This window comes from Salmo salar, chromosome 26 (genome assembly GCF_965601325.2).
Source record: "Salmo salar chromosome 26, fSalSal1, whole genome shotgun sequence".
Taxonomy (NCBI): Eukaryota; Metazoa; Chordata; class Actinopteri; order Salmoniformes; family Salmonidae; genus Salmo; species Salmo salar.
Window position 1 is genome coordinate 55,747,501 of NC_138316.1, and position 22,695 is coordinate 55,770,195.

At 41.6% G+C, this 22,695-nt stretch overlaps 1 protein-coding gene across 2 annotated transcripts in view; it reads right to left on the reverse strand.

Annotated features, from left to right (window-relative positions):
• Positions 1-22,695, reverse strand: part of LOC106588078 (insulin-like growth factor 1 receptor) — a 113,035-nt gene that overhangs the window by 31,257 nt on the left and 59,083 nt on the right. For both annotated transcript variants that reach the window (XM_082969878.1, XM_082969879.1), the window contains exons 4-10: positions 11,993-12,119; positions 10,711-10,946; positions 9,600-9,767; positions 8,724-8,928; positions 7,612-7,901; positions 5,911-6,044; positions 4,801-4,966 (exon numbers count right to left, since the gene is read on the reverse strand). In XM_082969878.1, the coding sequence (XP_082826004.1) occupies positions 4,801-4,966; positions 5,911-6,044; positions 7,612-7,901; positions 8,724-8,928; positions 9,600-9,767; positions 10,711-10,946; positions 11,993-12,119 (1,326 nt within the window). The remainder of the gene's footprint in view (positions 1-4,800; positions 4,967-5,910; positions 6,045-7,611; positions 7,902-8,723; positions 8,929-9,599; positions 9,768-10,710; positions 10,947-11,992; positions 12,120-22,695) is intronic.

Here is a 22,695-nt window from a genome sequence, read left to right on the forward strand (position 1 = left end):
TACAGTATTACACTGGTGGACCAGGGTACACATTAAATACAGTATTACACTGGTGGACCAGGATACACATTAAATACAGTATTACACTGGTGGACCAGGATACACATTAAATACAGTATTACACTGGTGGACCAGGGTACACATTAAATACAGTATTACACTGGTGGACCAGGATACACATTAAATACAGTATTACACTGGTGGACCAGGGTACACATTAAATACAGTATTACACTGGTGGACCAGGGTACACATTAAATACAGTATTACACTGGTGGACCAGGGTACACATTAAATACAGTATTACACTGGTGGACCAGGGTACACATTAAATACAGTATTACACTGGTGGACCAGGGTACACATTAAATACAGTATTACACTGGTGGACCAGGGTACACATTAAATACAGTATTACACTGGTGGACCAGGGTACACATTAAATACAGTATTACACTGGTGGACCAGGGTACACATTAAATACAGTATTACACTGGTGGACCAGGGTACACATTAAATACAGTATTACACTGGTGGACCAGGGTACACATTAAATACAGTATTACACTGGTGGACCAGGGTACACATTAAATACAGTATTACACTGGTGGACCAGGGTACACATTAAATACAGTATTACACTGGTGGACCAGGGTACACATTAAATACAGTATTACACTGGCGGACCAGGATACACATTAAATACAGTATTACACTGGTGGACCAGGGTACACATTAAATACAGTATTACACTGGTGGACCAGGGTACACATTAAATACAGTATTACACTGGTGGACCAGGATACACATTAAATACAGTATTACACTGGTGGACCAGGGTACACATTAAATACAGTATTACACTGGTGGACCAGGGTACACATTAAATACAGTATTACACTGGTGGACCAGGGTACACATTAAATACAGTATTACACTGGTGGACCAGGATACACATTAAATACAGTATTACACTGGTGGACCAGGATACACATTAAATACAGTATTACACTGGTGGACCAGGATACACATTAAATACAGTATTACACTGGTGGACCAGGGTACACATTAAATACAGTATTACACTGGTGGACCAGGATACACATTAAATACAGTATTACACTGGTGGACCAGGGTACACATTAAATACAGTATTACACTGGTGGACCAGGATACACATTAAATACAGTATTACACTGGTGGACCAGGGTACACATTAAATACAGTATTACACTGGCGGACCAGGATACACATTAAATACAGTATTACACTGGCGGACCAGGGTACACATTAAATACAGTATTACACTGGCGGACCAGGGTACACATTAAATACAGTATTACACTGGTGGACCAGGGTACACATTAAATACAGTATTACACTGGTGGACCAGGATACACATTAAATACAGTATTACACTGGTGGACCAGGATACACATTAAATACAGTATTACACTGGTGGACCAGGATACACATTAAATACAGTATTACACTGGTGGACCAGGGTACACATTAAATACAGTATTACACTGGTGGACCAGGATACACATTAAATACAGTATTACACTGGTGGACCAGGATACACATTAAATACAGTATTACACTGGTGGACCAGGATACACATTAAATACAGTATTACACTGGTGGACCAGGGTACACATAAAATACAGTATTACACTGGTGGACCAGGATACACATTAAATACAGTATTACACTGGTGGACCAGGATACACATTAAATACAGTATTACACTGGTGGACCAGGATACACATTAAATACAGTATTACACTGGTGGACCAGGTAACACATTAAATACAGTATTACACTGGTGGACCAGGATACACATTAAATACAGTATTACACTGGTGGACCAGGGTACACATTAAATACAGTATTACACTGGTGGACCAGGATACACATTAAATACAGTATTACACTGGTGGACCAGGGTACACATTAAATACAGTATTACACTGGCGGACCAGGGTACACATTAAATACAGTATTACACTGGTGGACCAGGGTACACATTAAATACAGTATTACACTGGTGGACCAGGGTACACATTAAATACAGTATTACACTGGTGGACCAGGGTACACATTAAATACAGTATTACACTGGTGGACCAGGGTACACATTAAATACAGTATTACACTGGTGGACCAGGGTACACATTAAATACAGTATTACACTGGTGGACCAGGATACACATTAAATACAGTATTACACTGGTGGACCAGGGTACACATTAAATACAGTATTACACTGGTGGACCAGGGTACACATTAAATACAGTATTACACTGGTGGACCAGGGTACACATTAAATACAGTATTACACTGGTGGACCAGGATACACATTAAATACAGTATTACACTGGTGGACCAGGATACACATTAAATACAGTATTACACTGGTGGACCAGGTAACACATTAAATACAGTATTACACTGGTGGACCAGGATACACATTAAATACAGTATTACACTGGTGGACCAGGATACACATTAAATACAGTATTACACTGGTGGACCAGGGTACACATTAAATAGTGTGGATAAGACATGTGATAAGGTATTCCATACAGACTGGTATTAACATGTGATAAGGTATTCCATACCCTGGTATTAACATGTGATAAGGTATTCCATACAGACTGGTATTAACATGTGATAAGGTATTCCATACAGACTGGTATTAACATGTGATAAGGTATTCCATACAGACTGGTATTAACATGTGATAAGGTATTCCATACCCTGGTATTAACATGTGATAAGGTATTCCATACCCTGGTATTAACATGTGATAAGGTATTCCATACCCTGGTATTAACATGTGATAAGGTATTCCATACCCTGGTATTAACATGTGATAAGGTATTCCATACAGACTGGTATTAACATGTGATAAGGTATTCCATACCCTGGTATTAACATGTGATAAGGTATTCCATACAGACTGGTATTAACATGTGATAAGGTATTCCATACCCTGGTATTAACATGTGATAAGGTATTCCATACCCTGGTATTAACATGTGATAAGGTATTCCATACAGACTGGTATTAACATGTGATAAGGTATTCCATACAGACTGGTATTAACATGTGATAAGGTATTCCATACAGACTGGTATTAACATGTGATAAGGTATTCCATACAGACTGGTATTAACATGTGATAAGGTATTCCATACAGACTGGTATTAACATGTGATAAGGTATTCCATACAGACTGGTATTAACATGTGATAAGGTATTCCATACAGACTGGTATTAACATGTGATAAGGTATTCCATACAGACTGGTATTAACATGTGATAAGGTATTCCATACCCTGGTATTAACATGTGATAATGTATTCCATACAGACTGGTATTAACATGTGATAATGTATTCCATACAGACTGGTATTAACATGTGATAAGGTATTCCATACAGACTGGTATTAACATGTGATAAGGTATTCCATACAGACTGGTATTAACATGTGATAATGTATTCCATACAGACTGGTATTAACATGTGATAATGTATTCCATACAGACTGGTATTAACATGTGATAAGGTATTCCATACAGACTGGTATTAACATGTGATAATGTATTCCATACAGACTGGTATTAACATGTGATAAGGTATTCCATACAGACTGGTATTAACATGTGATAAGGTATTCCATACAGACTGGTATTAACATGTGATAAGGTATTCCATACCCTGGTATTAACATGTGATAAGGTATTCCATACCCTGGTATTAACATGTGATAAGGTATTCCATACCCTGGTATTAACATGTGATAAGGTATTCCATACAGACTGGTATTAACATGTGATAAGGTATTCCATACCCTGGTATTAACATGTGATAAGGTATTCCATACAGACTGGTATTAACATGTGATAAGGTATTCCATACAGACTGGTATTAACATGTGATAAGGTATTCCATACCCTGGTATTAACATGTGATAAGGTATTCCATACCCTGGTATTAACATGTGATAAGGTATTCCATACAGACTGGTATTAACATGTGATAAGGTATTCCATACAGACTGGTATTAACATGTGATAAGGTATTCCATACCCTGGTATTAACATGTGATAAGGTATTCCATACCCTGGTATTAACATGTGATAATGTATTCCATACAGACTGGTATTAACATGTGATAAGGTATTCCATACAGACTGGTATTAACATGTGATAAGGTATTCCATACAGACTGGTATTAACATGTGATAATGTATTCCATACAGACTGGTATTAACATGTGATAATGTATTCCATACAGACTGGTATTAACATGTGATAAGGTATTCCATACAGACTGGTATTAACATGTGATAATGTATTCCATACAGACTGGTATTAACATGTGATAAGGTATTCCATACAGACTGGTATTAACATGTGATAAGGTATTCCATACCCTGGTATTAACATGTGATAAGGTATTCCATACAGACTGGTGTTAACATGTGATAAGGTATTCCATACAGACTGGTATTAACATGTGATAAGGTATTCCATACCCTGGTATTAACATGTGATAAGGTATTCCATACCCTGGTATTAACATGTGATAAGGTATTCCATACAGACTGGTATTAACATGTGATAAGGTATTCCATACCCTGGTATTAACATGTGATAAGGTATTCCATACAGACTGGTATTAACATGTGATAAGGTATTCCATACCCTGGTATTAACATGTGATAAGGTATTCCATGAGAGACAGAGTGATTGTAGTGTTGAATAGTGGATGATAATATATATCTTACGCTGGGCCTGTACCACATAGAAGGAGACGGGTTCAGTCCAGGATCCGTTGCCAGCCAGGGAGGTGGCTCTGACCCGTGCAGAGTAGTTACCAGGTCCCAGGTTATTGAGCCTGGCGCCGCGCTGCTCTCTGTACAGCTGGCGAGAGACACACTCGTGCTTCTCTGACTGGACAGACAAGAGAAAACACGCTGTTAGACTACTGCTTCTACAACACGGATGCAGGTAGTTAGCTAGCTAGCTCTGGGTTAGACTACTGCAGGTAGCTAGCTAGCTCTGAGCAGCCGTCCTGCATTACTGGGTTAGACTGACTACTGCAGGTAGTTAGCTAGCTCTGAGCAGCTGTCCTGCATCACACCAACATTACTGGGTTAGACTGACTACAGCAGGTAGTTAGCTAGCTCTGAGCAGCTGTCCTGCATCACACCAACATTACTGGGTTAGACTGACTACTGCAGGTAGCTAGCTAGCTCTGAGCAGCTGTCCTGCATCACACCAACATTACTGGGTTAGACTGACTACTGCAGGTAGCTAGCTAGCTCTGTGCAGCCGTCCTGCATCACACCAACATTACTGGGTTAGACTGACTACTGCAGGTAGTTAGCTAGCTCTGAGCAGCCGTCCTGCATCACACCAACATTACTGGGTTAGACTGACTACTGCAGGTAGTTAGCTAGCTCTGAGCAGCTGTCCTGCATTACTGGGTTAGACTGACTACTGCAGGTAGTTAGCTAGCTCTGAGCAGCCGTCCTGCATCACACCAACATTACTGGGTTAGACTGACTACTGCAGGTAGTTAGCTAGCTCTGAGCAGCTGTCCTGCATTACTGGGTTAGACTGACTACTGCAGGTAGTTAGCTAGCTCTGAGCAGCTGTCCTGCATTACTGGGTTAGACTGACTACTGCAGGTAGCTAGCTAGCTCTGAGCAGCTGTCCTGCATCACACCAACATTACTGGGTTAGACTGACTACTGCAGGTAGTTAGCTAGCTCTGAGCAGCCGTCCTGCATCACACCAACATCACTGGGTTAAACCCTCCATACAATATGTCAACTTATCAGCTATCATCCTCACCGCCGTGGAGAAGGGAACAGTGGAGAGGTGTATCTTACCTCAGTGCCCAGTCTGAACTTGATCTCGTACATGAGGATGAGTGCGTTGGGGGACGAGGGTTCAGGCCAGCGGAGGAACACAGAATCATCCTCTCCGGTCCAGATCACTGGGCCTGGGATGTCATCTGCCTTCTCTGTAGGTACGAGGCATTACACAGCATGTTACATACAGACAACACCAGAGGGGTTTTACTATGAAGCAAGCTAAATCTATTCACGCTTTAATAAAGTTAACCAGCATCAGTTCACCAGCTTCAGTTAACCAGCTTCAGTTAACCAGCTTCACATTCCTAAGGGGTTTACTATGAAGCAAGCTAAATCTATTCACGCTTTAATAAAGTTAACCAGCATCAGTTCACCAGCTTCAGTTAACCAGCTTCAGTTAACCAGCTTCACATTCCTAAGGGGTTTACTATGAAGCAAGCTAAATCTATTCAGGCTTTAATAAAGTTAACCAGCTTCAGTTAACCAGCTTCAGTTAGCTTCACATTCCTAAGGGGTTTACTATGAAGCAAGCTAAATCTATTCACGCTTTAATAAACTTAACCAGCTTCAGTTAACCAGCTTCAGTTAAACAGCTTCAGTTAAACAGCTTCAGTTAACCAGCTTCACATTCTCTCTCAGGCTTCATCCGTACTACGGCTGTGGATATTGCTCGTCCCCCTACCAGCGAACTCCAGCCCAACGCCCGACTCCTCATTGAGACAATGCTGAAAACACCGATCCATGTGTGGGCGAGTCAGTGCCACATTTTCATTTTTACCGAAAACCAAAAGAAAAAAAATGTGTGAAACGTAACCTCGCAAATTCAGCGAAATAGGCTGATATAGCCGTTACTACATATCCTTAATGCAGTCTTACACGATCACCAAGCTCTTTCCCCGCTCCCGTCCATAAAATTACTGTATTAAAGTCATACTGAAGTTCCACTGGGCGCTAAGTTTCACGTGTCTGGACATTTACACAGAGCAGAGGGGGGAAGAACACAGGAGGAACAGCAGCATGTGTACACAGAGCAGAGGGGGGAAGAACACAGGAGGAACAGCAGCATGTGTACACAGAGCAGAGGGGGGAAGAACACAGGAGGAACAGCAGCATGTGTACACAGAGCAGAGGGGGGAAGAACACAGGAGGAACAGCAGCATGTGTACACAGAGCAGAGGGGGGAAGAACACAGGAGGAACAGCAGCATGTGTACACAGGTTAATTCTGAATGCAGGATAGTGGAGTTAGCCCCGAGTTAGCCCCGAGTTAGCCCCGAGTTAGCCCCGAGTTAGCCCCGAGTTAGCCCCGAGTTAGCCCCGAGTTAGCCTGCCCTGGACCAGGTTAGTTCTGAATGCAGGATAGTGGAGTTAGCCCTGAGTTAGCCCTCAGTTAGCCTGCCCTGGACCAGGTTAGTTCTGAATGCAGGATAGTGGAGTTAGCCCTGAGTTAGCCCTGAGTTAGCCTGCAGGTTAGTTCTGAATGATTGGTTGCCATAGAAATGTACCTGGCTAAAAGTTGAGCCACTTTCGTATGATCAGTTATCCCGAGTTGAACTCTGAGTTGATCGAAGTTACCTTTCTAACTGGTCCTGCAGCGCTGAGTAACTTAACTCACTATGGGAAATGTTTAGTTCTGACCTGCAGGTTTGGTCCTGGAGAAGATGAACTCTGCAGCGCTGAGTAACTTAACTCACTATGGGAAATGTTTAGTTCTGACCTGCAGGTTTGGTCCTGGAGAAGATGAACTCTGCAGCGCTGCAGCGTTTCACCTGTTGGTTACAGGCGTGGATGTCGATCCGGTAAACCGTGAACGGCTGCAGACCAGATATCTGGAGCTCCCGCTCGCTGACTGCCGACTCTACGAAGTCATACTCCCTGTCCGCTAACTCGGCCTCCGTAGCGTTGGCCCAAAGGTCAGGCGACGTGGCGTTAGGGTAGGTGGTGACACCGCGGTGGACGGTACGGTTAGCCACGCCAAATAGATCTCGACGGCGCCGGTCTGGAGGTCTGGAGGAGAGGGAGAGAGAGCAGAGGGATGTGGGAGTGACAATCACAGTCGTCCAAACACTATAATACACTAGTCAACAAATACCCTGTGGTGGAATCCTTTCAATGGTCAACACGGCCTTGATGTTCAGCAGACGATTGTTCAGTTAGAATCTCCCTCTATTACATTGATCCAGTCAGTCCTGTTGCTTCATCTCCTCTGAATGTGGTCCATGACTATTCCAGACGGACTCCTCTACATTTCCAGCCAGACCCCCCGCCCCCGAGACGGGCCGTCCGTCCCCCCCGGCCCCGAGACGGGCCGTCCGTCGCCCCCGCCCCCGAGACGGGCCGTCCGTCCCCCCGCCCCCCGAGACGGGCCGTCCGTCGCCCCCGCCCCCGAGACGGGCCGTCCGTCGCCCCCGCCCCCGAGACGGGCCGTCCGTCCCCCCGCCCCCGAGACGGGCCGTCCGTCGCCCCGCCCTCGAGACGGGCCGTCCGTCGCCCCGCCCCAGGACGGGCCGTCCGTCCCCCCGCCCCCGAGACGGGCCGTCCGTCCCCCCGCCCCCGAGACGGGCCGTCCGTCCCCCCGCCCCCGAGACGGGCCGTCCGTCCCCCCCGGCCCCGAGACGGGCCGTCCGTCCCCCCGATCTTTTTATTTCAGCTCATTAAACATGGGACCAACACTTTACATGTTGTGTTTATATTTTGGTTCAGTATAAATGTCCAACAAGACTGCTGCTCATATTGGTTTCCATTTCAGAAGGTTCTGGTTGTGTTCTGCTGGATCATCCCCAGGTAGGGGTGTGTGTGTGTGTGTGTTACGGCCTGTGATCTGCTTACCTGGGGGTAAAGATAGAGTTGTGTAAGAAGTTCTCGAAGACTTTCCTGTAGGAAGCGTCGGCAGCCTCCGCCTCCAGGTCCACGACAGATTTAGGACAGGGACAGCACGGCTTGTCCCCCACACCAACCTCTGGTTTAGGAGGCTTCAGGTCCTCCTCCATGTCAGTCCACCCTGTAGCAGCTATACGGACCGGGACCTTCAGTTCTGAGGAGAGGAGAGGAGCGGTCAGGGTGGAGGGGTCAGGGTGGAGGGGTCAGGGGAGGTGTCAGGGTGGAGCGGTCAGGGTGGAGGGGTGGAGGGGTCAGGGTGGAGGGGTCAGGGGAGGTGTCAGGGTGGAGCGGTCAGGGTGGAGGGGTCAGGGGAGGTGTCAGGGTGGAGCGGTCAGGGTGGAGGGGTGGAGGGGTCAGGGGAGGGGTCAGGGTGGAGGGGGTCAGGGTGGAGGGGTGGAGCGGTCAGGGCGGAGGGGTCAGGGCGGAGGGGTCAGGGCGGAGGGGTCAGGGTGGAGGGGTGGAGCGGTCAGGGGTCAGGGCGGAGGGGTCAGGGGAGGTGTCAGGGTGGAGCGGTCAGGGTGGAGGGGTGGAGGGGTCAGGGGAGGGGTCAGGGTGGAGGGGGTCAGGGTGGAGGGGGTCAGGGTGGAGGGGTGGAGCGGTCAGGGCGGAGGGGTCAGGGCGGAGGGGTCAGGGCGGAGGGGTCAGGGTGGAGGGGTGGAGCGGTCAGGGGTCAGGGCGGAGGGGTCAGGGTAGAGGGGTGGAGCGGTCAGGGGTCAGGGCGGAGGGGTCAGGGCGGAGGGGTCAGGGTGGAGGGGTGGAGCGGTCAGGGGTCAGGGCGGAGGGGTCAGGGTAGAGCGGTCAGGGCGGAGCGGTCAGGGTACTAACCTTTAGAACAGTAGTTGTGCTGGTACAGCTCTCGGTCTTCAGCCTGTTGCTGCCAGCGGACCAGGTAGTAGGTCTGGTTCCCGTTGGGGAAGGCAGGAGGAGACCAGCGGACCACCAGGCTGGTCTGGGAGTTAGAGTACGTTCTCACATCCAGGGGCATGGACGGCTCTACAGGAAACAGATATTACATCACATCCAGGGGCATGGACGGCTCTACAGGAAACAGATATTACATCACATCCAGGGGCATGGACGGCTCTACAGGAAACAGATATTACATCACATCCAGGGGCATGGACGGCTCTACAGGAAACAGATATTACATCACATCCAGGGGCATGGACGGCTCTACAGGAAACAGATATTACATCACATCCAGGGGCATGGACGGCTCTACAGGAAACAGATATTACATCACATCCAGGGGCATGGACGGCTCTACAGGAAACAGATATTACATCACATCCAGGGGCATGGACTGCTCTACAGGAAACAGATATTACATCACATCCAGGGGCATTGACGGCTCTACAGGAAACAGATATTACATCACATCCAGGGGCATGGACGGCTCTACAGGAAACATATTACATCACATCCAGGGGCATGGACGGCTCTACAGGAAACAGATATTACATCACATCCAGGGGCATGGACGGCTCTACAGGAAACAGATATTACATCACATCCAGGGGCATGGACGGCTCTACAGGAAACAGATATCACATCACATCCAGGGGCATGGACGGCTCTACAGGAAACAGATATCACATCACATCCAGGGGCATGGACGGCTCTACAGGAAACAGATATTACATCACATCCAGGGGCATGGACGGCTCTACAGGAAACAGATATTACATCACACCCTAACCCCCTCCACCTCTACACCCTAACCCCTCCACCCTAACCCCCTCCCCCTCTCCACCCTAACCCCCTCCACCCTAACCCCCTCCACCTCTACACCCTCCACCCTAACCCCCTAACCCCTACACCCCTAACCCCTACACCCTAACCCCCTACACCCTCCACCCTAACCCCCTCCACCCTAACCCCTACCCCCTAACCCCCTACACCCTCCACCCTAACCCCCTCCACCCCTGTCCTTTACCTGAGGGGCTGGTTCTGATGTAAACCACTTCACTCTTGGCTCCCATGATGTGTCTGTCCGCTACCACCAGAGTGATGGCCTTGACGTAGATGGCGTACTGGGTCCAGGGCTTGAGAGGGGACAGCAGAACCCCCGGGTCAGAACTCTTCTCCTGGGGAAGGTCCACATCCACCATGTTCCAACTGTTAGAACCACAACCATCCAGGCCGTCAAACTCTGTGGTGTTCTGGTACGCCCTGGAGGAGAGACAGACTGACGGGTTAGAGGAAGGAGAGGAAGGAGAGAGAGACTGATGGGTTATAGAGAGGAAGGAGAGAGAGTGATGGGTTAGTGGAAGGAGAGAGAGAGACTGATGGGTTATAGAGAGGAAGGAGAGAGAGACTGATGGGTTAGAGGAAGGAGAGAGAGACTGATGGGTTAGAGGAAGGAGAGAGAGACTGATGGGTTAGAGGAAGGAGAGGAAGGAGAGAGAGAGACTGATGGGTTATAGAGAGGAAGGAGACAGACTGATGGGTTAGAGGAAGGAGACAGACTGATGGGTTAGAGGAAGGAGAGAGAGACTGATGGGTTAGAGGAAGGAGAGGAAGGAGAGAGAGACTGATGGGTTAGAGGAAGGAGAGAGAGACTGATGGGTTAGAGGAAGGAGAGGAAGTAGAGACAGACTGATGGGTTAGAGGAAGGAGAGAGAGACTGATGGGTTAGAGGAAGGAGAGAGACTGATGGGTTAGAGGAAGGAGAGAGAGACTGACGAGTTAGAGGAAGGAGAGAGAGACTGACGGGTTAGAGGATACAGAGGAAGTAGAGACAGACTGATGGGTTAGAGGAAGGAGAGGAAGTAGAGACAGACTGATGGGTTAGAGGAAGGAGACAGACTGATGGGTTAGAGGAAGGAGAGAGACTGACGGGTTAGAGGAAGGAGACAGACTGATGGGTTAGAGGAAGGAGAGAGACTGATGGGTTAGAGGAAGGAGAGGAAGTAGAGACAGACTGATGGGTTAGAGGAAGGAGAGGAAGTAGAGACAGACTGACGGGTTAGAGGAAGGAGAGGAAGTAGAGACAGACTAACGGGTTAGAGGAAGGAGAGGAAGTAGAGACAGACTGACGGGTTAGAGGAAGGAGAGACAGACTGACGGGTTAGAGGAAGGAGAGGAAGGAGAGAGAGACTGACGGGTTAGAGGAAGGAGACAGACTGATGGGTTATAGAGAGGAAGGAGAGGAAGGAGAGACAGACTGACGGGTTATAGAGAGGAAGTACAGACAGACTGATGGCAGAGTAACTTACGCCTCCTTGTAGTACAGTATGAAGGAGATGAGGTCTCTATAGTCTGGAGGTCTGTAGCGCTGCCAGGTCAGTTTGATCCGGTTAGACATAGTACTGTTGGACTTGAACTGCAGGACCGTACTCTCACCTGGAGAACACAACCAATCACAGTCAGCTCACCTGGAGAACACAACCAATCACACTGATCAGCTCACCTGGAGAACACAACCAATCACAGTCCGCTCACCTGGAGAACACAACCAATCACAGTCAGCTCACCTGGTGAATACAACCGGTTAGAGGGGAGGCTACCCTCCCGCCTCCTCTAACCACCAGGCTACCCTCCCGCCTCCTCTAACCACCAGGCTACCCTCCCGCCTCCTCTAACCACCAGGCTACCCTCCCGCCTCCTCTAACCACCAGGCTACCCTCCCGCCTCCTCTAACCACCAGGCTACCCTCCCGCCTCCTCTAACCACCAGGCTACCCTCCCGCCTCCTCTAACCACCAGGCTACCCTCCCGCCTCCTCTAACCACCAGGCTACCCTCCCGCCTCCTCTAACCACTAGGCTACCCTCCCGCCTCCTCTAACCACCAGGCTACCCTCCCGCCTCCTCTAACCACCAGGCTACCCTCCCGCCTCCTCTAACCACCAGGCTACCCTCCCGCCTCCTCTAACCACCAGGCTACCCTCCCGCCTCCTCTAACCACCAGGCTACCCTCCCGCCTCCTCTAACCACCAGGCTACCCTCCCGCCTCCTCTAACCACCAGGCTACCCTCCCGCCTCCTCTAACCACCAGGCTACCCTCCCGCCTCCTCTAACCACCAGGCTACCAGCCCGCCTCCTCTAACCACCAGGCTACCAGCCCGCCTCCTCTAACCACCAGGCTACCCTCCCGCCTCCTCTAACCACCAGGCTACCTGCCCGCCTCCTCTAACCACCAGGCTACCCTCCCGCCTCCTCTAACCACCAGGCTACCCGCCCGCCTCCTCTAACCACCAGGCTACCCTCCCGCCTCCTCTAACCACTAGTCTATCCTGCCTCCTCTAACCACTAGTCTACCTGCCTCCTCTAACCACTAGTCTATCCTGCCTCCTCTAACCACTAGTCTATCCTGCCTCCTCTAACCACCAGGCTACCCTCCCGCCTCCTCTAACCACCAGGCTACCCTCCCGCCTCCTCTAACCACCAGGCTACCCTCCCGCCTCCTCTAACCACCCGGCTACCCTCCTGCCTCCTCTAACCACCAGGCTACCCTCCCGCCTCCTCTAACCACCAGGCTACCCTCCCGCCTCCTCTAACCACCAGGCTACCCTCCCGCCTCCTCTAACCACCAGGCTACCCTCCCGCCTCCTCTAACCACTAGTCTATCCTGCCTCCTCTAACCACTAGTCTATCCTGCCTCCTCTAACCACCAGGCTACCCTCCCGCCTCCTCTAACCACTAGTCTATCCTGCCTCCTCTAACCACTAGTCTATCCTGCCTCCTCTAACCACTAGTCTATCCTGCCTCCTCTAACCACCAGGCTACCCTCCCGCCTCCTCTAACCACTAGTCTATCCTGCCTCCTCTAACCACTAGTCTATCCTGCCTCCTCTAACCACTAGTCTATCCTGCCTCCTCTAACCACTAGTCTACCTGCCTCCTCTAACCACTAGTCTACCTGCCTCCTCTAACCACTAGTCTATCCTGCCTCCTCTAACCACCAGGCTACCCTCCCGCCTCCTCTAACCACTAGTCTATCCCGCCTCCTCTAACCACTAGTCTATCCTGCCTCCTCTAACCACTAGTCTATCCTGCCTCCTCTAACCACTAGTCTATCCTGCCTCCTCTAACCACTAGTCTATCCTGCCTCCTCTAACCACTAGTCTATCCTGCCTCCTCTAACCACTAGTCTACCTGCCTCCTCTAACCACTAGTCTATCCTGCCTCCTCTAACCACTAGTCTATCCTGCCTCCTCTAACCACTAGTCTATCCTGCCTCCTCTAACCACTAGTCTATCCTGCCTCCTCTAACCACTAGTCTACCTGCCTCCTCTAACCACTAGTCTATCCTGCCTCCTCTAACCACTAGTCTATCCTGCCTCCTCTAACCACCAGGCTACCCTCCCGCCTCCTCTAACCACCAGGCTACCCTCCCGCCTCCTCTAACCACCAGGCTACCCTCCCGCCTCCTCTAACCACCCGGCTACCCTCCTGCCTCCTCTAACCACCCGGCTACCCTCCCGCCTCCTCTAACCACCAGGCTACCCTCCCGCCTCCTCTAACCACCAGGCTACCCTCCCGCCTCCTCTAACCACCAGGCTACCCTCCCGCCTCCTCTAACCACTAGTCTATCCTGCCTCCTCTAACCACTAGTCTATCCTGCCTCCTCTAACCACCAGGCTACCCTCCCGCCTCCTCTAACCACTAGTCTATCCTGCCTCCTCTAACCACTAGTCTATCCTGCCTCCTCTAACCACTAGTCTATCCTGCCTCCTCTAACCACCAGGCTACCCTCCCGCCTCCTCTAACCACTAGTCTATCCTGCCTCCTCTAACCACTAGTCTATCCTGCCTCCTCTAACCACTAGTCTATCCTGCCTCCTCTAACCACTAGTCTACCTGCCTCCTCTAACCACTAGTCTACCTGCCTCCTCTAACCACTAGTCTATCCTGCCTCCTCTAACCACCAGGCTACCCTCCCGCCTCCTCTAACCACTAGTCTATCCTGCCTCCTCTAACCACTAGTCTATCCTGCCTCCTCTAACCACTAGTCTATCCTGCCTCCTCTAACCACTAGTCTACCTGCCTCCTCTAACCACTAGTCTATCCTGCCTCCTCTAACCACTAGTCTATCCTGCCTCCTCTAACCACTAGTCTATCCTGCCTCCTCTAACCACTAGTCTATCCTGCCTCCTCTAACCACTAGTCTATCCTGCCTCCTCTAACCACTAGTCTATCCTGCCTCCTCTAACCACTAGTCTATCCTGCCTCCTCTAACCACTAGTCTATCCTGCCTCCTCTAACCACCAGGCTACCCTCCCGCCTCCTCTAACCACCAGGCTACCCTCCCGCCTCCTCTAACCACCAGGCTACCCTCCCGCCTCCTCTAACCACTAGTCTATCCTGCCTCCTCTAACCACTAGTCTATCCTGCCTCCTCTAACCACTAGTCTATCCTGCCTCCTCTAACCACTAGTCTATCCTGCCTCCTCTAACCACTAGTCTACCTGCCTCCTCTAACCACTAGTCTATCCTGCCTCCTCTAACCACTAGTCTATCCTGCCTCCTCTAACCACTAGTCTATCCTGCCTCCTCTAACCACTAGTCTATCCTGCCTCCTCTAACCACTAGTCTATCCTGCCTCCTCTAACCACTAGTCTATCCTGCCTCCTCTAACCACTAGTCTATCCTGCCTCCTCTAACCACTAGTCTATCCTGCCTCCTCTAACCACTAGTCTATCCTGCCTCCTCTAACCACCAGGCTACCCTCCCGCCTCCTCTAACCACCAGGCTACCCTCCCGCCTCCTCTAACCACTAGTCTATCCTGCCTCCTCTAACCACTAGTCTATCCTGCCTCCTCTAACCACTAGTCTATCCTGCCTCCTCTAACCACCAGGCTACCTGCCTCCCTCAACGAATGGACATGGCTGAAACACGCAGTACCAGTCAAAGGTTTAGACACACCTGCTCATTCCAGGGTTTTTATTTTTACTATTTTCTACATTGTAGAATAATGTCTGGTACTGTCATGTTGCTAACTAAAAAGGTGTAATATAAAGTATAGTATCAGAGCTGTATAGTATAATATAGAGTATAGTATATTAGAGCAGTATATTATAATATAGAGTATAGTATATTAGAGCTGTATAGTATAATATAGAGTATAGTATATTAGAGCAGTATATTATAATATAGAGTATAGTATATTAGAGCTGTATAATATAATATAGAGTATAGTATATTAGAGCAGTATATTATAATATAGAGTATAGTATATTAGAGCTGTATATTATAATATAGAGTATAGTATATTAGAGCAGTATATTATAATATAGAGTATAGTATATTAGAGCTGTATAGTATAAATTATAGTATATTATAGCTGTATAGTATAGAGTATAGTATATTAGAACTGTATAGTATAGAGTATAGTATATTAGAGCTGTATAGTATAGAGTATAGTATATTAGAGCTGTATATTATAGAGTATAGTATATTAGAGCTGTATAGTATAATATAGAGTATAGTATATTAGAGCTGTATAGTATAATATAGAGTATAGTATATTAGAGCAGTATAGTATAATATAGAGTATAGTATATTAGAGCAGTATATTATAATATAGAGTATAGTATATTAGAGCTGTATAGTATAATATAGAGTATAGTATATTAGAGCTGTATAGTATATTATAGAGTATAGTATATTAGAGCAGTATATTATAATATAGAGTATAGTATATTAGAGCTGTATAGTATAAAGTATAGTATATTATAGCTGTATAGTATAGAGTATAGTATATTAGAGCTGTATAGTATAGAGTATAGTATATTAGAGCTGTATAGTATAGAGTATAGTATATTAGAGCTGTATAGTATATTATAGAGTATAGTATATTAGAGCTGTATAGTATAATAGAGTATAGTATATTAGAGCTGTATAGTATAATGTAGAGTATAGTATATTAGAGCTGTATAGTATAGAGTATAGTATATTAGAGCTGTATAATATAGAGTATAGTATATTAGAGCTGTATAGTATAGAGTATAGTATATTAGAGCTGTATAATATAGAGTATAGTATATTAGAGCTGTATAATATAGAGTATAGTATATTAGAGCTGTATAATATAGAGTATAGTATATTAGAGCTGTATAGAGAAGAGTATATTAGAGCTGTATAGTATAGAGTAGAGTATATTAGAGCTGTATAATATAGAGTATAGTATATTAGAGCTGTATAATATAGAGTATAGTATATTAGAGCAGTATATTATAATATAGAGTATAGTATATTAGAGCTGTATAGTATATTATAGAGTATAGTATATTAGAGCTGTATAGTATAGAGTATAGTATATTAGAGCTATATAGTATAGAGTATAGTATATTAGAGCTGTATAATATAGAGTATAGTATATTAGAGCTGTATAGTATAGAGTATAGTATATTAGAGCTGTATAGTATAATATAGAGTATAGTATATTAGAGCTGTATAATATAGAGTATAGTATATTAGAGCTGTATAGTATAGAGTATAGTATATTAGAGCTGTATAGTATAATATAGAGTATAGTATATTAGAGCTGTATAATATAGAGTATAGTATATTAGAGCTGTATAATATAGAGTATAGTATATTAGAGCAGTATAGTATAATATAGAGTATAGTATATTAGAGCTGTATAATATAGAGTATAGTATATTAGAGCTGTATAATATAGAGTATAGTATATTAGAGCATTATAGTATAATATAGAGTATAGTATATTAGAGCTGTATAGTATAGAGTATAGTATATTAGAGCTGTATAGTATAGTATATTAGACCTGTATAGTATAATATAGAGTATAGAATATTAGAGCTGTATAGTATAGAGTATAGTATATTAGAGCTGTATAATATAATATAGAGTATAGTATATTAGAGCTGTATAGTATAGAGTATAGTATATTAGAGCTGTATAGTATAACATCAGAGCTGTATAGTATAGAGTATAGTATATTAGAGCTCTATATTATAATATAGAGTATAGTATCAGAGCTGTATAGTATAATATACAGTATAGTATATTAGAGCTGTATAGAGTATAGTATATTACAGCAGTATATTATAATATAGAGTATAGTATATTATAGCTGTATAGTATAGAGTATAGTATATTAGAGCTGTATAGTATAGAGTATAGTATATTAGAGCTGTATATTATAGAGTATAGTATATTAGAGCTGTATAGTATAATATAGAGTATAGTATATTAGAGCTGTATAGTATAATATAGAGTATAGTATATTAAAGCAGTATATTATAATATAGAGTATAGTATATTAGAGCTGTATAGTATAATATAGAGTATAGTATATTAGAGCTGTATAGTATAATATAGAGTATAGTATATTAGAGCTGTATAGTATAATATAGAGTATAGTATATTAGAGCAGTATATTATAATATAGAGTATAGTATATTAGAGCTGTATAGTATAATATAGAGTATAGTATATTAGAGCAGTATATTATAATATAGAGTATAGTATATTAGAGCTGTATAGTATAAAGTATAGTATATTATAGCTGTATAGTATAGAGTATAGTATATTAGAGCTGTATAGTATAGAGTATAGTATATTAGAGCTGTATAGTATAGAGTATAGTATATTAGAGCTGTATAATAGAGTATAGTATATTAGAGCTGTATAATATAGAGTATAGTATATTAGAGCTGTATAATATAGAGTATAGTATATTAGAGCTGTATAGTATAGAGTAGAGTATATTAGAGCTGTATAGTATAGAGTAGAGTATATTAGAGCTGTATAATATAGAGTATAGTATATTAGAGCTGTATAATATAGAGTATAGTATATTAGAGCTGTATATTATAATATAGAGTATAGTATATTAGAGCTGTATAGTATATTATAGAGTATAGTATATTAGAGCTGTATAGTATAGAGTATAGTATATTAGAGCTATATAGTATAGAGTATAGTATATTAGAGCTGTATAATATAGAGTATAGTATATTAGAGCTGTATAGTATAGAGTATAGTATATTAGAGCTGTATAGTATAATATAGAGTATAGTATATTAGAGCTGTATAATATAGAGTATAGTATATTAGAGCTGTATAGTATAGAGTATAGTATATTAGAGCTGTATAGTATAATATAGAGTATAGTATATTAGAGCTGTATAGTATAATATAGAGTATATTAGAGCTGTATATTATAGTATAGAGTATAGTATAATATAGAGTATAGTATATCAGAGCTGTATAGTATAGAGTATAGTATATTAGAGCTGTATAGTATAATATAGAGTATAGTATATTAGAGCTGTATATTATAATATAGAGTATAGTATATTAGAGCTGTATATTATAATATAGAGTATATCAGAGCTGTATAGTATAAAGTATAGTATATTAGAGCTGTATAGTATAAAGTATAGTATATTAGAGCTGTATAGTATAATATAGAGTATATTAGACCTGTATATTATAATATAGAGTATAGTATATTAGAGCTGTATAGTATATTATAGAGTATAGTATATTAGAGCTGTATAGTATAGAGTATAGTATATTAGAGCTATATAGTATAGAGTATAGTATATTAGAGCTGTATAATATAGAGTATAGTATATTAGAGCTGTATAGTATAGAGTATAGTATATTAGAGCTGTATAGTATAATATAGAGTATAGTATATTAGAGCTGTATAATATAGAGTATAGTATATTAGAGCTGTATAGTATAGAGTATAGTATATTAGAGCTGTATAGTATAATATAGAGTATAGTATATTAGAGCTGTATAGTATAATATAGAGTATATTAGAGCTGTATATTATAGTATAGAGTATAGTATAATATAGAGTATAGTATATCAGAGCTGTATAGTATAGAGTATAGTATATTAGAGCTGTATAGTATAATATAGAGTATAGTATATTAGAGCTGTATATTATAATATAGAGTATAGTATATTAGAGCTGTATATTATAATATAGAGTATATCAGAGCTGTATAGTATAAAGTATAGTATATTAGAGCTGTATAGTATAAAGTATAGTATATTAGAGCTGTATAGTATAATATAGAGTATATTAGACCTGTATATTATAGTATAGAGTATAGTATATTAGAGCTGTATAGTATATTATAGCTGTATAGTATAATATAGAGTATAGTATATTAGAGCTGTATATTATAATAGAGTATATTAGAGCTATAAAGTATAGTATATTAGAGCTGTATGGTATAAAGTAAAGTATATTAGAGCTGTATAGTATAATATCAAGTATAGTATATGAGCTGTATAGTATAATATCAAGTATAGTATCAGAGCTGTATAGTATAATATTAAGTATAGTATCATAGAGCTGTATAGTATAGTATAAAGTATAGTATATTAGAGCTGTATAGTATAATATAGAGAATAGTATAATATAGAGTATAGTATATCAGAGCTGTATAGTATATAGTATAGTATATTAGAGCTGTATAGTATAAAGTATAGTATATTAGAGCTGTATAGTATAATATAGAGTATATTAGAGCTGTATATTATAGTATAGAGTATAGTATAATATAGAGTATAGTATATCAGAGCTGTATAGTATAGAGTATAGTATATTAGAGCTGTATAGTATAATATAGAGTATAGTATATTAGAGCTGTATATTATAATATAGAGTATAGTATAGAGTATAGTATATTAGAGCTGTATAGTATAGAGTATAGTATATTAGAGCTGTATAGTATAGAGTATAGTATATTAGAGCTGTATAGTATAAAGAATAGTATATTAGAGCTGTATAGTATAAAATATAGTATATTAGAGCTGTATAGTATAGAGTATAGTATATTAGAGCTGTATAGTATAAAGTATAGTATAGTAGAGCTGTAGAGTATAATATAGAGTATAGTATATTAGAGCTGTATAGCATAATATAGAGTATAGTATATTAGAGCTGTATAGTATAGAGTATAGTATATTAGAGCTGTATAGTATAATATAGAGTATAGTATATTAGAGCTGTATATTATAATAGAGTATAGTATATTAGAGCTGTATAGTATAGAGTATAGTATATTAGAGCTGTATAGTATAGAGTATAGTATATTAGAGCTGTATAGTATAGAGTATAGTATATTAGAGTTGTATATTATAATATAGAGTATAGTATATTAGAGCTGTATATTATAATATAGAGTATAGTATATTAAAGCAGTATATTATAATATAGAGTATAGTATATTAGAGCTGTATAGTATAATATAGAGTATAGTATATTAGAGCTGTATAGTATAATATAGAGTATAGTATATTAGAGCAGTATAGTATAATATAGAGTATAGTATATTAAAGCAGTATATTATAATATAGAGTATAGTATATTAGAGCTGTATAGTATAATATAGAGTATAGTATATTAGAGCTGTATAGTATAATATAGAGTATAGTATATTAGAGCTGTATAGTATAATATAGAGTATAGTATATTAGAGCAGTATATTATAATATAGAGTATAGTATATTAGAGCTGTATAGTATAATATAGAGTATAGTATATTAGAGCAGTATATTATAATATAGAGTATAGTATATTAGAGCTGTATAGTATAAAGTATAGTATATTATAGCTGTATAGTATAGAGTATAGTATATTAGAGCTGTATAGTATAGAGTATAGTATATTAGAGCTGTATAGTATAGAGTATAGTATATTAGAGCTGTATAATAGAGTATAGTATATTAGAGCTGTATAATATAGAGTATAGTATATTAGAGCTGTATAATATAGAGTATAGTATATTAGAGCTGTATAGTATAGAGTAGAGTATATTAGAGCTGTATAGTATAGAGTAGAGTATATTAGAGCTGTATAATATAGAGTATAGTATATTAGAGCTGTATAATATAGAGTATAGTATATTAGAGCTGTATATTATAATATAGAGTATAGTATATTAGAGCTGTATAGTATATTATAGAGTATAGTATATTAGAGCTGTATAGTATAGAGTATAGTATATTAGAGCTATATAGTATAGAGTATAGTATATTAGAGCTGTATAATATAGAGTATAGTATATTAGAGCTGTATAGTATAGAGTATAGTATATTAGAGCTGTATAGTATAATATAGAGTATAGTATATTAGAGCTGTATAATATAGAGTATAGTATATTAGAGCTGTATAGTATAGAGTATAGTATATTAGAGCTGTATAGTATAATATAGAGTATAGTATATTAGAGCTGTATAGTATAATATAGAGTATATTAGAGCTGTATATTATAGTATAGAGTATAGTATAATATAGAGTATAGTATATCAGAGCTGTATAGTATAGAGTATAGTATATTAGAGCTGTATAGTATAATATAGAGTATAGTATATTAGAGCTGTATATTATAATATAGAGTATAGTATATTAGAGCTGTATATTATAATATAGAGTATATCAGAGCTGTATAGTATAAAGTATACTATATTAGAGCTGTATAGTATAAAGTATAGTATATTAGAGCTGTATAGTATAATATAGAGTATATTAGACCTGTATATTATAGTATAGAGTATAGTATATTAGAGCTGTATAGTATATTATAGCTGTATAGTATAATATAGAGTATAGTATATTAGAGCTGTATATTATAATAGAGTATATTAGAGCTATAAAGTATAGTATATTAGAGCTGTATGGTATGAAGTAAAGTATATTAGAGCTGTATAGTATAATATCAAGTATAGTATATGAGCTGTATAGTATAATATCAAGTATAGTATCAGAGCTGTATAGTATAATATTAAGTATAGTATCATAGAGCTGTATAGTATAGTATAAAGTATAGTATATTAGAGCTGTATAGTATAATATAGAGAATAGTATAATATAGAGTATAGCATATCAGAGCTGTATAGTATAAAGTATAGTATATTAGAGCTGTATAGTATAATATAGAGTATATTAGAGCTGTATATTATAGTATAGAGTATAGTATAATATAG